Below are 18803 nucleotides of genomic sequence, written 5' to 3'. Positions count from 1 at the left end.
TTCGCAGCATTTTTAAACATTTTCTTTTATTTAGTGATGCTAAAACAGTTTCAGGGAAACATTCACTAAGAGCTACTTTAGGTTTTACAAGGGAAGCTCAAAAGATTGAAATGTGCTCTTCTATGGCAGACAAAAATTTGAGTAAGCTGAAATTTAGATGCTTGTTTCTGAGACAACTATAAATGTCTCACAGCACTTATATACTATCACATTCAACCAGCAGAAACAATCAGAAAGCTTGAGTCTACCTGTAAGAATAAAAATTATAACCCTAAATAACATTAAAACCACATTATCAAACAGTATTTTTACTGCAAAATGAAAATATAAAATGAATCATTCAGAAAGGATTGTCCCATAATTATATAATTGCCAAAGGGGGATGGATTTCCAACATTGTCTTTGGAAAACAATCCTGAACTACATACAGGTTCCTGAAGATATCTGAGCAGGACGGGAATGGGAAGGAAGCAGTAATCACACAAAATGCCCCACTTCACTAAAAAAAATAATTTTTTGCACTAAATCAGAAACACTTCCCAAAAAAACCTTGGTACAAAAATACAGGGAGAGATGACAAAACTGTTTCATTGTTTGCAAGTGGTAAAGCCCAGGTGTAGACAATTGGCATTTTCCCTCTGTGAGACTGAACTAATTCTGCATCAACCTGTGACAGAGAAAATCTACACTTTGTCTCAAAAATGGCAGGAAAAGGAACATCACCTCACCTTTTGTGGCTTTGGGTTTTTTTATTGTGTTTGTTTTGTTGAGGGCTCTTTGTTTTGTTTTGTCTTTTGAGTTTGGTATTTCTTTTTGTGGAGGGATTTATTTTTTTTTTAGACTATAACTGTAGTTTGACAGTGATGTTTTGGAAAACTTCACTCTTTTACAGCCATGGAAAATGCATGTAACAAACTGCAGAGTTAAGATCAGAAAACCATGCATGACCTTTTTCTCTTAAATGCCTATAATATTTTAGAATTTCAGTTTTTTCCTCGCTTCATATTTTGCACAAATGTTCTGTCCCTGGACCTTTATCCATATTTATTTGTTATCTTTTCTTTCTCTGGTCCCACACAATTTTTTGGTCTTTCTCTCTGGCCTGTAACCCTGCTGCCTGGTTCACCTCTCCCTATTTAGAAGGATTTAGCAGATCTGCTTCCTTTCCCTCTTCCTTTGGTGGTTCATGGGTTTGGTTGATTTAGCCAATAAGACTTCCCTTATGGTGTTTCTTGATTTCTCTACTTTGTTTATACATCAACAAATCCACTTAGGAAAAAAAAACTCTTTAAAACAAGGAGGTAGAATTGCTCATCTGTGAGCATTGCTCACTTCAGCTCACTATCAACACAAAATATTCAACTTCCCAGTGAGAAAACAAAAGCAACAGGCTCAAGGACCTCCAAAGTGGCTCCCTAAAAACCACAGGTCATATTGTAAAATTCAGCTTATTTGGAAAATGAAATAATGCTTGTATAGCTGATCTATTTCAAAAATCTTATATTTTGTGAAGAACTTATTCAACTTATAAATGAAACCTAAGAATTCAGACCATTTATACTGGACTTCTAAATGAAGATTATAAATTACTGGATGATCCTTAGAAAGAGTATGTAACTTCATATTTCACCACAGTTAGGAGAGAAATAAAAATACAAGAACTTTGGCTCTTATCTAGTTCCTCAGATGTTTGAAATGGGAGAATAATCATAAACAGCAGTAGACTATCCATGGGTTCCTGAAGCCATCTTCCATAACCAACATTTATCCAGCAGGTTACCTCTGCTAAGAAGCCTCTTTCCCAGCCACCAGCAGAGATGGGCTTCTCTTCCAGTAGTCAAAAACAGCTTTATTTTTAATTTAGCAAACTTTCCTCTTTTCAGAGACAGAAGGTGGCTTGCATTATTTCTATAATCCTAGTCAAGAAAGCTTGTCTATATATACATATATAATCATGCAATAATTACTTTTAAAATTCAGCCCTAATAAATATGTATGCAATAACACTTCATAAAAATAATTTATATTTCTGATTATTGGTCCAGCTTTTTGAAGGGAAAAGAGCTTCTGGTTTCAGTGCTGTTAAAAAATAAAGGCAAAGGCATATAATGTCACATGAACATTACAGATTTTACTACATGGGTCCTCCTCAGTTTACTGTATTGCAAGGACTGCTTTTCCCAAATTAAAGTGAAAAAATACTTTCCCTACTTTTTTTTAAAAAAATAAAGATACTTATGGGAATGTATTATGAAAAACATACAAGATGGGCAACATGTAGTCCCCTTTTGGAAAATACAAATAAAGCACAGGTGAGAAAGAACAGCCTTTGAAAGGACTTGCACACGTGAGGCTTAAGCCTCTTACAAGTCCTGGGAAGTATTTGATCAAAATACATAGAGAATAAAATGTATTGTGTGTACATGTCTCTGAAATGCAGGAGAGAGGAATCTGGAGTGTATAATGTCAACATCTGCAAGAAACTGTAAGAAGTATTCAGAGAAGTAGAATTGTATCTTTAAAATCCTACTTAAACACTAGGATTTACAACCCTTCCACTATTATTACACTATCACAGAGTACTTAACCAAAGAAACTGTGAGGACTTGATTTTTATACATCCATCTACAGGGGGAAAAACATTAGTCAGTTTACTAAAAGACAGCATTCTGCAAAAACAAATCTCAAGACAGATACTTTTATCTCTTTTCATCCTCAACCAATACATCAATCACATATAATAACACTTGGCAGGACACCTTCAAGGGAAAAGCAATCCAAGGTCAGCTGATGAAAGCAAGCTTTTACAGGATGGCAGTGGCACTGCCCCTTCTTTGGCTGCTGATAGCATCACTGCTGTCAGCCCAGCACTGCAGCAATGGTTCCAAGCATGGCATCAGTACAATAAATTCATTCATGCAGTGCAAGAGGGCAGGAAAATGCCCCAAAGCAGGGTAAGATTGCAGTATTACAGAAGCCTCTTCTCAAGGACATGTGAAGTACATTTTATTGGTTCTACAATCACAAAGACAGGCAAAAAGCCCAAGAAACTCCCTTGTGACTCCAGGCTTTCCAAAGCACCAGTCCATCTTTTGACTTCCCTTATCTCACATGAGAGATGTCCAAGGCTCATAACCCAGCAGTAACACAGAGCAGCCCTGGGTGTCCTTTCAGTCAGCATCAGGCACAAGCAAAGAAACTACTGCCCATTTCTCCATTTTCTGTGGCCCCATTTTGTGTGGTTCATGTTTCCCCCTCACTGTTTTTATCAGCTAAAACTGTATTGCAGGATAACACAAAGCTCTCCACAGCATCTGAAATAGCTACTCAGCCTCAGCAAGGAAGCTGCACTGTTTATGTTGCATTTTACATTCTTTTTCAGTCACACTTGTATTTAATAACAACAAGAACAAAAAATTCACATTTGTAGCCAATATTTGTATTTTCCATTTGGCAGTCCTGATAATTTCTCTCCCAGAGTAATGCTAAAACTGACTTGGCAGGCTGGATTTATCAGCACTTCATCTACCAAACCATTCCAGCTAGAAAGCCAACCATATTGCCAATGATTTTAAGAAGCAAGCTTCTACTTGTATATGTGACAAACTCACAAAGAACACAAAATCAAAACAAACAAGAAAATATAAGCAGGGCTGGGGGAAAACACAAACAGAGCAACATTTAAAGACTTGTTTTTTTGTAATGCCTAAAATAGAAGTTTATCTGGTGCCAAGTACTTCAGAAAGATAATTTTCTTTCTAAACACAAAATACACTTCCCAAGTTCACAGAGCACCTTTCACACTGCTGTACCAGGAAGGAAAAAAGGACAGTTGAGAATTTCACCTACAGTTATGGTAATAGCCAAATGTGACAGTATTTCAAATATTGACTCCCAAAAGTAAGAACAATCCTGCCTCATCACTAACAGAAATACAAATTGTATAGGAACAACTTGGTCTTAAATTATAATTTCCGTGAAAAACAACACAATTATACAGGTCAAAATTTCAGGAACAGTTGTACTGACAACAGACAGAAATGAAATTTGTATAATTCTGAAGACAAAACACCAGTAAAACCAAAATATATATGCTTATATAATGAAATATTTGGATAGTTTTGCTTTGCACTGTATTTAGTTGTAGATTTAATAATTCCTTGTTTATTAACAGAGTTGTAATGTCATTCTATTTCAAGACCAAAACCTTCAATCTTCTTTTTTAATCAATCAACCAAAGATCAGATCTGAAGGCAGGAAGAGTCTCCATTAGTTACAAGAGGTTTCTGATGCTTTATCAAGGAAAATACCTCTGAACAAGAGGGTAAAAGTAAAATTTTCTGTCATTAAAGATGTGACTACTTCACTGTTGATCCTCTCAGAAGAGTCACCTCAACACTTTCTTTAATTGCTTTCTCCCTCTTGATCTTGATACCTGCTCCTGAAAAAATTCTCATTTCTAAGCTAGAGTCCTTAGACCATTACCATTAACGATCAATACCAAATTTAACATTTCTAAGGAAAGTCTGCATTGGTTGACAAACAAGGATATTGCATTCCTACTGCACCTACTTCAGGCAAAAGGACTGAGTGCTGTGGTATTACAAACAAAATAAGAAAAAGATGGGGGGCAGAGCAGAAAAGGAAATGTCGTATTCTACATCTCAATATGCTCCTGAAGATGAAGGACAAAATGGGATGGGAAGATGGATGTGAAGCATCACTCACCATTTCCTGAGATGCATACTTTGGATCTTCAGGATCAACTGACCAGTAGCAGTAGTCAAAGCTGAAGGACACAGTTTTTTCTCTTGAGTCCCAACTACTGTCAACCTGACAATAAAAGGAAAAAATCAGAAAGACCAAGTCACTATGAAGCTGACCATAAAAAAAAAAACATTTTCCAAGTCAATGGGAAGTTTATCTAGGATATGTCTTGTGGAAAAGAAATAGCTAAGAGTTAAATCTCTTTATGCAATTTTCTTTGGTGCTTAGAGGGAGGTGGAGACATCCATGACAAACCTGCTAGAGCATTTTTACTGAAGGATTCATTTACTACAGCTAAGGCTCTCCAACACACATACAATAGGCATAATTCAGCTAATCTTCATAAATTCTTTTGGCAGGAAAGCTTTATAAACCTTTTGACATTTCTCTGAAATTCTTCTGTTTCACAGAGAACCACATCACAGAAATGAGGTGCCAAGTAATAAGAAGAAAATAGTTTTCCCACTGCATAGTTGAATATGATCAAACAGCCAAGAAAGCAAAGAAAATTATCAGGATTCTTATATAGAAAAGAAGAGACAACAAGAAGCATACCTTTATATTTCTGACTTTTGCCACTTTGTCATCAACTTCTACAATCACTCTTCCTCCTTCTGCTCTCTCCCTGGAAACAGAACACATTTTAAAAATCCATTTAAAATATAAAAAACTAGAAAGGTGCATGTCAAATTTCTAAACTTCAGAAATTTGTGTTTATTTTAGCAAACTGCAAATCAGAGCTATGAAACACACTCCAGATATCAGATATATACAGATCATGAAATACCATTTGCAGGTCTGCATACAGGCAAAGGGCCAAAAAAACCTCAAGATGGTGGTGGTTAAAGAGTTTTGAAGTGTTTTTCATAAATAATTGTGAGGATTTTATTTCTGTCTAAGACTTGTTGCTTTAAATTACTTTTACAAAGAAGTAGAGTGGAGCACTGGTAAACTGGCTCTGCTTTATGGGGTGGGGATCCATGTCACAGACTTGTGAGCCACAAGAGTCATCAGGTTGTACCATTTGATCCTTTTCCCACTTAATCCAAAGTGTTTGTTGTAATACTCAGAAAAGTAATATTTAGGAAAAAATTGGAACCAAACAAACAATAAAACCAAAAAACTGTCCTGAAATGTAAATGGACAGGATTTAAGTACAAAAGATCATGCATCCATATAAACTCTCTAAACCTGTCATTGGAAGAAGCTATGACTGTCTACTACAGACAACTTCCACATCCAAAATGAGTCATGTTATAAAAGAATGGGAAAAAAAATGTCAACAAAACAAACAAAGAAAATCCTCCACAAAAACAAAAAACTCAAACCAAATTCATCTTATTTCTTATTCCTGCTGACAGCAGGATAGCTACCTGAAAATAAGGATGCTATTATTTATCCCTCTCAATAATTATCATGGATTTTTTAATACATAGTAGGATAGAACAGAGGAAGAAGAGGTCAGTGTTCTATTTCTCCAACTTTGGTACTGAGAAGCTAAGAACAAGACAAAGATGTTTTATATTTCCTCTATATTTTGTTTTGATACTAACAAATCTTGTAAACTTTCTGATAAAGTTTTGATGAAGCCTAATAGGTTTGTAAAGCTGTAAGAAATCGGTTTATAAATAAAAACAATTCTGTCCTTAGTGCAGTTTTGCCAGATTGTATCAAGATTAAGGTGAAGACACACTGCCATTTGGGGTTAGATGTATATATATCTCATGATAATCAGCTGGATCAGTATCATGAGGTAGTTAAAAACTAATCAAGATAAAACAAGAGTTAGAAAATTCAAACCCAACTGACAACTGCTCATTCCTGGCCCTAAGACCTTTAACAGATTATTTTATATGTGTGCAGAAGTATTTAGTCAATTACATTAATTACAATCTGCTTTCACTGAGGACTCTAACTTCCAGGTGGCACAAAGCACATCATCTTCTACCTTTGGGTCTCTCTACTTCTCAGTTTTTGACCCATGCTTTCTGTTCCAAAACAAGATTCAAAATAATGCCTTAGGGCACTTAAGGCTTCCATGAAGACAATCACTGCAGCATTTGAGCTTTCCAAGCATGAAAAGTTTTTAAGCACATTTCTGAGCATAGCTGTTCCAATTTTGCACATAGAAATGATGTTTTACCTTAAAGTCTCTTGCTTCACATTACTGATTTTTGAGATACCCTCCTTGAGATAGACTGAACTTGGTACTTCCTGTAGTACATACCTGCACATGACTCTTCACATAGAAAATACAAAGACAGCTCCCAGAGATTTTAGTTAAGCTGTGAGTGTTCAGCACATCAGTCACCCGAGCCCCAAGTCAGATCCCAAGAGAAAGGGAAACACATTATGGACATCAGAGTACAGAACAGAGCCTCATAAGGCTCCCTAAAGAATAAATGAACAAGGAACAGTGCCTAAGGATACAGACTGTGAGTACCTAAGCTAGAAATGTGCAACTGATGCTTTTAACCTGGACATGTGTAACTTCATAGATGTTCTGACAAGCAAATACTTTCCAGTGTAAGTTACTTAGGGGGCTTTGATATCCATGTACAAATCTCTGCCAGGTGAGCTAATGGACAAAGCTGAAAATTACCCTGTAGAGCAGATGGGATTTAAGAGGCATTGAGACATTTTGACAGAATTTCACAATATTTTGAGAACAGCAGAAGACAGAGGGATCATTTAGGAGGGAGCTTGCTTAGTTACACATACTCTGTTCTTCACTGCCCAAGTATGATCTTGGCCCTATCCTGCTTCCCAATCCTTAATTTTCAGTCCTTAATGTTCCAGTCTTACCAGCCTAAATAGTTCATTGAGTTCACTGAGTTCCCATCCTCCTCCTATGCTCACACATCATTCCCTTCAGGTATGTGCTTTGTGTTCTCACTGGCATGTCCATCTTGCCCAGGGCAGTTCTCAACTGCTCTGCGAGTCTTGTTTCCCTTCTCCTCCTGCATTGCAGCTACTCATGGACTGATGTCTCTGCTCCAAAGATAAATAATCCTGCTCTTCTTGTCAGTTCTTTCAGTGTCTAACCCACGTGTACTTGTACACTCCACAAGTAAATCAGTGTTTCCTCCTGGACATGTGCTGAGGTCAGTAAACAGATTACTGAGAACAAATGAGTGAGAAGACCCTGTCCTCAGGTCTCATTCCTGGGCTTCAAATGTGACTTGGACAACACTGAGCTCAACTTATTGAAGCAATGCTCGAACCATGAGGTGTTTGTTTTTTTTTTTACTTAAGGGGATGATGCAAGCATGATTTGGTCAAAACTAGAGAATTCAAGCTGAGAAAAAGCAGATCCCTTAAAATTTTTACCTGCTACACTATTACAAGTCTTCAGTGATCATGTTAAAGAGTTTTAATTATTTAGAATTTGGGCAGAAATGGGAAATCACATCAGATTTCAAGTTTTAAGATCAAGTGGGGAATGCAAATAAAAGGTCCCCCTAAGTAGCTTTTATATGTCTTTAAACATAATTTCCCCATGACCTTATCTCCTGCAGCAGCTGAACTGTTCTGGGTGAAGCTTAGAAATAATTGTAAGCAACCTAGTCTGAAGCAAGCATTCATGAATAGAACATTTGTGTTCAAATGGGTGAAATCTGGGAAAGCTTTTAATCTTTTTAAATGCCAGGGTATTCAAGTTGTATAAGTAAGGCAACCTTAACAACAAACTATGATCTCAACCCAAGCTATAATGATTGCATGAACCTCACTGCCTTCAGTCCACACATGTTACACATAACTCTCTGAAAAAGTGACTTTACTCTGTGGGTTCTTATAGACTGATGCTCTCACAGATTACAGTCATTACTAAAGATTAAAGAAGAAATTCCGAATATAAAATCTTTGAGATACAAAAAAGTTCTGGATATAAAAACCACAAACTTTTATTTACATATCTATTTATATTAAACATAAAACTAGCAAATACATACAGCACAAAATGAAATTGCCACCTTTTACCAGAGGGTATCAAAGATTCCACACAATGTAGTCATAAAGCTTAATGCATCATCAAGTATCTTTGTTTGGGTCTCACAAAACAAGAAAGCCAGCAGAGAACAGGGTCAGAGCTAAAGTCTCCCCTAGCTCTGGGTGAATATTCACAGCACCCAGACTTTTATCTTAACTCCAGACTGTTGCTGAAAGATGTAATTTCTCTTTTCTGCTCCAGCCTCCCACATGTGTTTCTACTTTCTAGCAATCACACACCCATGAAATGACTCAGATCATCTGTGATCAGGAAAAAAAAACCTCACACCAAAATAAATAATCAAAGTGTCACAGGACTCTCAAGCCTTCCAGAGCACTGAGCTCAGCAGTCACACAACCTGCTGAGCCAAAGCAAGAGGAAGGGCAGGAGCACGTGGTGGTGGGAATGGAGACCCTTCCCTTCTGCTGCAGCTCACAGCCAGAGACCAGGGAGCAAGAACAAAGCAACCTGCCAGCTCTACAGACTAGGCATTCAAACTCTCTGAAAATACACCTTTATATCATGCCTCATTTAGGCACAAAACAGAGAATTTGGGGAAAGAAAGCACAGTTTCCTATCTAAAGCCCATGAGGAAAAACAGGCTCACAGCTCTTCTAGATATTTTGATCTTCAATACAAATTGTAAACACTACAAAAGCTCTCTCAGCAAAACCTGTGTTTGCAAGTACAGTCTTACACACAAGTGCAACAGCTTGCCTTTTAATGAAAAAGCATTTATTAAAAAAAAATCCTGTGTTTTTTGTACTAATAAAATCAGCTTCAAACTACACTTCCCATGTAACATGTTTGTAGAAACATATTTGAATCCTGCTGCTCAGAAGTCACTGTGGTCCTGACATTTAGTTTCCCAATCCTCTCTTCTCCCCCACTTCTTGAAAAATACACTCTGTGTTTGGGAAATGTCTCTCCTAAACTACTGTCCATGAAAACAAGTGACCTGTACAAAGACAAAGCTCTACAAACACCATTTAATGGTGCCTGTCCCAGGAAAGACCTGCATCTTCTCAGCCACAGAAAGCTTTAGAGAAATGCAGACCCAGCAATAAAACAGTGAGATAAGTACAGAATGAAGTGGCAGGGCTATAATGGGGAGCTACAGGGGAGACCTGGCAGAAACAAAGCTGCTGCAGCAGTCCAGAAAATAGCAGCAGCCCAAAGGGAATCTCATACCATCTGCTGTTGCTATGAAAAATCATTTTGCAGTCAAGATGCAAAGCTAATGCAATCCCCAGAGACTGCAAGAATGAGTGGGAAAGAATCATGGGAGGATAAGACCCCAGAAAGGGACACTTCCACAGCTTGCTGAATCTCAGTGAGAGGAGTTCAGACACAGCAGAGCTGGAGGAAGCAGTGGGTGGAAAGAAAGGGGGAAGTTGTTTTTTTCATACATTCTAAAATTTGCTCGACTTCTCCTCCACCCTCTCAAATGACAGGCACTTGGAGAACAAAGGAAGCTGACTTTTAAAAAGTTCCTTGTTTGTTTTAGCAACATGCACATGTATAAAGCAAAAATACTGTAGTCATTAGCAGTAGGCATATCATGCACCAAAACAGCTTCTACAAATACAGGCCAGCAAAGCACTTACCAAAGTAATGAAATATATCAAAGCAAATATATACAATTCAAGTACAAGAAAATTCTTAAATTATTTTTTTAAAGAAGCTTCAAAAATAATCTTGCACTGTAATCATGTAAGTAACCCTGGAAGTAATGATCTAAGTAACTTAATACTTTCCTGCCAGTTCCCACCAGTCAAGCTAACTCCAAACCCAATCTCAACCTATACTGAAATAAGCAGTGTGTCAAGAATATCAATCCCTCCCCTCTTGGAAAAGCTCTTCCAGAAAAAAAAGTAGCTTTCTGTGGCAGGATGTATACCAGCAGTTACTCCTGCTGTCCCTAGGACTGTCACTTCCCAGGATGTGACCCATACCCATGGCAGCCTGTAGGTAAGGCAGGCATTTACCACTTGTGCCTGGGGACACTTTGTGCCATCTAATGGCACACCTATGCAATCACCATGCCAGTAGCTTATCCTGAAAAAAAAAGTCTAGGCCAAGTATTTTCTTGGTCATGAAGTCTAAAGATTTTTTGGGGAAAATTTCAAGTTGTCAGATTTATCTCTTCTTTCCATTAACAGTATGTTGTACAATGTCCTTGACCCCTGTTTATTGGCAGCCTTGGCAGAAGTATCTTTGAGAAGCTGCCATCTGACAAACCTCAGCCATGGAAACAAAGAAACAGACTACCCAGGGTTTATTCTCATCTTTGCCAGTCTTCAGAGAATGCTAACCCAGGAAAATGGGTTGAGGGCATACCTGCTGGAGACCAAGGGTGCAATGAGAAGAGCACCAAGAGTCCATGCTGCTGCATCAAAAATTGTAGAGAATGTCAAAGCTTTCAGCCATTGGAGTTTCTGCTCTCTACTGACAAGTCAAGGTACTTCCAACAACAATTTTCCCAAACACAGCATCCCTCCACAACAGCAGCATAATATGTATCCTTACACCTGCTGCTGTGACTTGTCAAAGTTGAGGTGTTAATAGTATGAACATCCTCACTTTGGCCAATACAGGATTTTTTAATATGTAAAAATAAAGTATCAACAATTAAATAAATTCATCTAAGATTCATTTTCAGTGTTTCTCATTACTCTTATTACCCAATACCATTTTGGATATTTCTCTTTAAAGTCAAAACTGTTTCACTGTGTCTTGCAAATGGGAGTGCACAGCTGGTCAGCAATCCTCTGACCAAATTCAGAACAGATGTTTATAAATAATTCTAAACTCTCTACTGAAGCCAAGTACACAGAGTTCACCAAGACAGCACGCTGCTATACGAGACATGCTGCTCAAGTAATTTTTTGAGGCTACTCCCAGCTGCATGGAGCTTTCATTGGCTCTCATAATGCCTAACACAATCTGAAAGTCAAAAATCCCCAGTCCTAGTGATTACTATTATTCTTGTCTGGTTTTCCCCATTCTCCTTTGCAAATACTATACAGCAATAAAAATATGGACATTTGGTGCAGATATAAACATAAGACATGATAAATTCAAGTGAGAAATACTCCTGATTATACAGCAGTGCTTTGATTTGTGGAATAATGATGTTTTCTTTTCATGCAGAGACATGGAGGGGAGGAGGCAAGAGGAGAGGAAAAAGTCTTTTCATCTGTCACACCACTAGCATTTAAAGAAGCATGAAATAAGGATTTAAAACAAAGCTACAGTCCAGTCAGTGCAGTTTCATCCACCCTTGATTTCACAGCTGTTTACTGAGCAAATGACATAGTAGAATTCAGACTTTTGCATCAAATGGATCCCGCACAAATGCCATGTTTTCCATGCAAATCAGAATGTGGATACAGAAGTCAGTTTTCATCCCTTGAGACCAGCTCCTATATGAGTGGTCCATACAGTGGTCAAACCTACAAGCCCAGAGTTATCAGCACCATGCTCTGACCAACAGAGCTCATCTCAGGGTCATGCAGAGTTCTGCTCTTTTAAGAAGCTAGAAAGTTTGCTCTTTATCAAACTTAGAAAACTTGGTTCATCCAACTTCAAGAAAAATACATCTGGGAAAAGCTGCTGATGCAGTACCCTTTATAAAGTAACAGATGTGGCTTATGGAAACCACTAATGCCAAGTACTGATGCTAAGAGAAATGAGCAGCCACCTCAATTACAGCTTACATGAAAATTAAATAATAGACTAAGTAAAAGAAAATAACTAATTAGACAGAGGGGTGGGGGAAATGTCAATATAACCTTAATAGGATCTGCAAATGTTAAAATACATTTGTTTGGAGAGAGACTTTTCTTTACAAAACCAAAATTAAAATCTCAACTTTTCTTTAAAAATCCTGGTTCTGTTGTGGCAAAGAAGCTTGAAATTATGAGCAATGCTTAGACAATGCAGTTCACACAGATTTGCAAGGAGCAAAAGACTCTTGGACATTTGAGACAACTCTCTCCCATCATCAGGTACCAATCCCAAAATCCAGGGCTTTTGAGACACAGTTTAGCTATGACTACTTAAAGAAAAAACTCTTCTGTAACAGAGGGATTCAAAGGAATGACACACTCAACTACCATAGCAGATAAAAGAAGATAGAAGTTTGCCATTTATCTGTGTGAGGGGGCAACAGCACCAAAGTTACAAGGAATATATATACAAAAATATACAAGGACAACAACAACAAGCTCCAATCTGATGTCACTTTAATTTTATTTTGATAAAGGATTTAACATCTGTTATGCATAAGGTTCAAGGAATGTTGTCCCTTAAGAAATGTTTTCTACTAACATTACCACAAGTTATCACTTTTGTTAGCAGTAGACCACATTGCTGTATCTGAGTTCTTGTGGTTACACACAAGCATGTAGAATAGCTAATAGCACAGTCTATAAAACAGCATTAAGTATTCCTTGCAAAATAATCCTTCCTTTGTTTACTATAATGGGATTACAAAGAACAAAGGAGATAAAGCAGAGAAGAGACTAGTTAACAAAGTAAAACCAATAGTGATTTACTTTGCATCATTTCTAAAATGATCTGAAAGCAATTTTATTTTTCCACATAGCTTTCCTTTAAAATAGAAATAGATTTAAAATACATCACTATACACCCATCAGTTGAGATTCTTTCTCAGCTATTCAGTGAAGCTATGCTCAGCACACTGCTGAGGTCAGCCTCCCACACCAAGCCATTTTCTGGAAACTCTGAGTGAGAAACCCTCCCTAAAATTCCCTCCCAGGAATGGGCTTGTTCACCTGAGTTCTTTGGACCTCAAACTTAGCTCCTCCTTCCCATGCTATCCTCAAGCCTCATTAACTGCTGCATTGCAGGAAGGCAATTAGAGGAATATGTCATGCAGAGCAGCAGTAATGAGGAAAACAACTGTTGCAGCTCAGACTATGACAGTAAACACCTGCACAGCTGGAAGTGTGGTTCAGCTTTGCCACGTGGGACTACCCAGACATTTCTTTGATGCTTTAATTTGCCAGAGTGTGGAGGACAAGGTCAAGAACAGGGACTGGGGAATACACAGCTGGCCAGGAGGCTTCAGGTAACGGCTCAGAAACAATGCAAAGCAGAAAAAAGACAAAGGGCATCTTTTGGATCAATCAATCTGTTTAGCAGCTCTTTCAGGTGACATGCCTGTGAGGGTCATAGAGGATGGGAAAGTTCATTGGTGAGTTAGTAAAGACATCAGGAAAGACTCTTTCAAGTATGAGCTCTGTCCTTTTCCAGGCCAGAGAAGCAGCTGAAAAGTGGAGATGATATTTCCACCACCAGAATGCATTTTGCTCAGTCCTGCACAAGTAACTCCCAAACTTCAGGGTACTGTCCCTGAAGCAAAGTACTTTAAAGTTTCAGAAGCCTCACTACTTGAATGCCCAGTGTCAAAGTTTTAACTAACAGCATTATAACTTTACAAGTGAATCAAATAAATTTGCTGTCAATGATTTCACCCAGGTCTCAATCCACAATTCATGAAGGAATGTCTTCTAGTCACTGCTAAGAAAAGAATTCCATAGGAATGCATGAGACTCTTCATTGAGGTACAGACCACTGTTTAAAAAAAATTCTTCTTTCCTATCTCTGACCTATGCAGCAGCTCTCAAAAGACTCTGTGATAATGGACTGAATCCTGGGAACACACAAATGACTGAGACCAGCTGGATGGAAAGGCATGAGGCTGCTGTGCTCCATCCTGGTCCCAACACAATACTGCCCTGCTCATGTGGGTCACACTCTTCCCAGAGGGGTCCCAAAGAGCCCTCCCTCTCTCTTCTTATCTGACACAGGGCTGAGATTCTCAATAAGAGCAATCAGCAGCCCCAGGTAGGTACTAGAAGAGTGATGGGTTATCACAGCTAAGGGACAAACACTTTTGAACTTAGCAACATTTAAAACTAGCATTTGTTTCTGGTGGCCTACATAAAAATGTAAAAGGATATGTCCAACACTGCAGGGGTTTCTGTAGCATACAAATATCCAACACAATATTAAGAGAGTTACCCAGGCACAAGCAGAGCCCTTTCTCAGCCAGTCACACCATTTCCAAGTCTGGAGGGGAAGGTCTCCTATCTTAGCACCACACTGCAGACTGCAGGGTTGGCATCCTCCACAGAGCAATCAAAAAAGAAAGAGGAACAACATTCCTAGTCCACATAGTTACATACTAGCATTCAAAGTGTTTCCATCAACAGCTTCTGACTGACAGCCAAAAACAACATTACACTCTATTTACCAAAGTCTGACATCCAATAGACCAAGAATTAAGGTGTCCAGAAATAAACCATAAAGGGATATCACCAGTTCCCAGCTCCTATTTAATACCTGATTATTACCTATGGCTATATGACAATTTAATGAACCCATTCAGGCTTCCATATCTCATTCTAAAGGAGAAACGTATTTACACAGAGCAAGTATCCATGTAACCACAAAGGAACAGATCTTCCATAGTATGTAGAATAGTAAATGTGTAATAAAGACTTTCAAATCTTACTCTGGGAAAAATATTGGACTGAATTTACAACCAGTACTATATTTTGGTGATTAAAAAATCATTTAAACTGTTACAGAATGACTGACAGCATTACGAAGAACACAGGTTACAGGCTGTTTAGGCAATGGAAAAACTGCATTTTGTGTAACTATGCTTGCATTATATCTGTCATGGATTATTCAGCATAGGAGTTCTCTGTCAAAGAATGCACAGATGGGCACCATATAGGTGTAGAACAAAAGGACCACTCTTTGCCTTATGCCAAATAACAAAATTTTGACAGCTCCTGCATTAACATTTTTTAATGTCTGAATTTTCAGTAAATTTTTAGATGCAAAACCAAGGTTCATCTGCCATTGTAAATTAAATGAAGAGGAGCAATGAAATTTTGCATGATAGTCTAGAAAGAACCAACTGACCCATGAGTTCTAGGCTTTACTGCAGCTTTCCAATTTCTGGTACTCCTAAAAGCCAGGTTTAGTATTTTTGGCTGGAACTGAGAGCATACAAATTACACTACTTGACTCCAGTTGAACTGCAATTTTCACTGCAGGAAGTCTTCCTTTTTAAAACACCTAAAAGATCACAGAAGCCATGGCAATATGGGTACCCTGTTGGGGCAATTGCAGAGTGTGTATATAGAGATAGCAAGAGATTTGTGTGAGGACAGTAAGGAAACAGTATAAGAAGCTGGAAGAGAGCAGACCTTTAAGCCCACTGAGAGTTTTTTCAATGTCTATCAAGGTTACTCAAACCCTCATATATTTAGTATTTGCCTCTAAGTCATTACATTTGAACAATTTTGTTCAAGGCTAGAAAGCAAGTTCATGTCAGAGCCTTCACACAGAATATACAACCACTTCCTCTTCCCATTTATAAAACATAAAAATCCATTTTAGAACGCTTTTGCTGACCTCAGCTGAGGCAGCACAGTAGGAGCAACTGGCCTATATCCTTTGGGATCAAACACCATGAGACTGGTCTTTGCTTACCTTCCCATCTGTTACACCATCACTAGTTGAGTAGATGGAATTACTTAAGAGTTTCTCCCTGCATTACCCTCTGAGTTTCCACTCTCATCTTCATACAAACATTTCTGTTTCAGCCTCAGATTAGCTCCTCCCATGTGCAGGAAGCTGCCCACCTCTCTGATCCTACCCTCTCTCCAAACTACATCCCTCACCAAACAGCTGGGCCCACCCTGACCACATCAAAGGTTTTCCTGTGTATCCCACCTTATCTGTCAGTTACAGGTGCTGTTTATTGCTATAATGACATATTCACTATTATGCACTATTTAAAGCAACCCACCCAGGAAAAACATCAAGACAGAAGTGAGGCAACACACCACACTCTCCAGTGAGAGAGAAGATTTTGATAAAAATCAAATAATGTATCCACCACTAAAACAACACTAAGCAATAAAAGGTTAAGCTTAGTTTATTTCAATGCTGCAACTCTTCTTAGAATAGGCCAGTATCTATTAAAATGTATTTCATTGACAGCTGTACAACAAATCAGAGCTATATAACCCAAGCATGATTTTAAATAAAATTATGGAGAGAGTATTTTAAAATCAGTTAGTTTTGACTTATAGACAAAATGTATAGAAAACCTGTAAATTAGTTTGTGCCTTTCCCTTTTCTGTTAATACCACCAGGCTTGAGTGGGATTTTTAATTTTTTTTTTCAAAATTCTCTGGTGTCTTTTTTTGGAAAAAAAAAATTTAAAAAAAATCCATGGCCAAATAAGAACAAAATAGTCCAAAACACATTAGTGTACTGCTGGCTAAATGACGAGGTTAGTTGTCTGGCTGGGCAACTCTTCAAGAATAATTTTCTCTACTGCATGAAAAAGTTATTTATCACAAAAGTCCGTGCAGTCAGAAGACAACGTCAGGGACTCGTGCCAAAAAGAAAGGCAGCATCAAATCAAAGTCTGGCCCCTAGAGCTTGTACCACTTTTCAAACCATTGCTGTCTGGAGCGCTATAGCATTTCTCTAACAGGAGGAGTAAATCACCAGCCGCTGACATTTAGGCTGCTCGCTTTTTCTCTTCCTTTTTTGCTCCAAATTTCCAAGGTCTGCAGGGTTTTAAGCATGTATTATAGACAAATAACACCAGAGCATTGCGCTACGGCATCTTCTTGTTTGTGGGAGCTGTCTTCGAGCTGTAACATATAGTTTTTGGGATTTCCATTGGAGCCAAGCAAGCCGGGGAGGGAGCGGAGCTGAGCGACAATGGGAATATCCGGCTCTGCCTCCCGCTGGAAAAAACAGCAACGACAGAAGGGGAAGGGAAGGCTCCTGGACACTGTATGCAATTGTCCTGCTTTGGGGAGCTCGGGAAGAGGGAAGTCAGCCTAGCAGCTCCACTGGGTGGTATTTCTAAGCAAGCTTTCCAAGCTGTGTAGCGGGGCGGCGAGAGGCTGCCGCTCCTCCCGGCGCTCCGCGGAGCTCCCTCCGCAGCCCTGCCGTCCCTCCCTCAGCCCCGCTCCGGGGCGATCCCGTCCCAGCCGGCAGCGCCAGTGTTCCCGATCAGCTGCCGCTGCCCGGAGCCCCCCGCGCCCCCGCACCTTTTGCTCAGCGGCCGGACCCGCACGGCGACCTTGACGTTGGCCATGGCTCGGCTCACGCCCAGCGGCTGCGGCCGCCCGGCCCCGCATCCCGCCCCCGCCCGCCGCGGGGAGGAGCGGAGCCGCCCGGCCGGCCCGTGCCCTCCCATCCCATCCCATCCCATCCCATCCCATCCCATCCCATCCCATCCCATCCCATCCCATCCCATCCCATCCCATCCCGTCCCGTCCCGTCCCGTCCCGTCCCGTCCCGTCCCGTCCCGTCCCGTCCCGTCCCGCCCGGCAGAGCCCTGCCCGGGCAGCCCCCCGGAGGGAACGCACGGAAGCTTCCCCGGGCGGAGAGCAGGCGTTTTGGGGCTCTCTCCAGCATCCAAACCCGCTTTCCCATCTCAGACAGATCTGCCCGGGAGAGCGCCACCCGCAGAGAAAGAAACGGGGATTTCGCGCTCCCCCCCAAACTCTCTGCCCCGCAGCAACCCAGCGCGGGTTTCACCCAATGCCACCAGTCCTTTCAAGAGTGCTGCCCTTAAAGCGCTCACTATGGACAAGCACTGTAAGCCCTCCACATTAATTTGACAGGAATTTAGGGAAGGCAAGCATCCCTTCCTTATGGTTTTTGATGCCTTTGGAAACATCCCATTTTTGTGTGTCGTACTCATTTTTCCAAAAGAAAATTTTGAAACTTCTGAAGAACGTTAATTGAATTTCGTATCTAGCTGTTGCACTGATAAAAGTTTCTTACTTAGAGTAATATAAAAATCACAGAAAGTTTTTAAAAAATTTATTTTGCAATACTGTCTCTGTCAGTTATTTATGTTACCAGGAAGATGCAAGAGCAAGGAGAGTTGGCATAAAGATGCCAGGCTCAATAGGCAAATCCTGTCTGGTTTTGACAATTCCATTTGCCAATGCAAATTTTTTAATGG

At 39.5% G+C, this 18803-nt stretch overlaps 1 protein-coding gene across 1 annotated transcript in view; it reads right to left on the bottom strand.

The window, feature by feature from the left end:
- Positions 1-17981, bottom strand: part of STARD9 (StAR related lipid transfer domain containing 9) — an 89281-nt gene extending 71300 nt beyond the window's left edge. Inside the window, 3 exon segments of the mRNA XM_079308002.1 lie at positions 4729-4833; positions 5323-5392; positions 17878-17981. Of these exon segments, the coding sequence (XP_079164128.1) occupies positions 4729-4833; positions 5323-5392; positions 17878-17924 (222 nt within the window). The 5' untranslated portion in view covers positions 17925-17981.
- Between the last annotated feature and the right edge of the window lie 822 nt (positions 17982-18803).

Source organism: Erithacus rubecula (assembly GCF_903797595.1).
Source record: "Erithacus rubecula genome assembly, chromosome: 6".
NCBI lineage: Eukaryota > Metazoa > Chordata > Aves > Passeriformes > Muscicapidae > Erithacus > Erithacus rubecula.
This window is presented reverse-complemented; position numbering and strand designations above follow the sequence as displayed.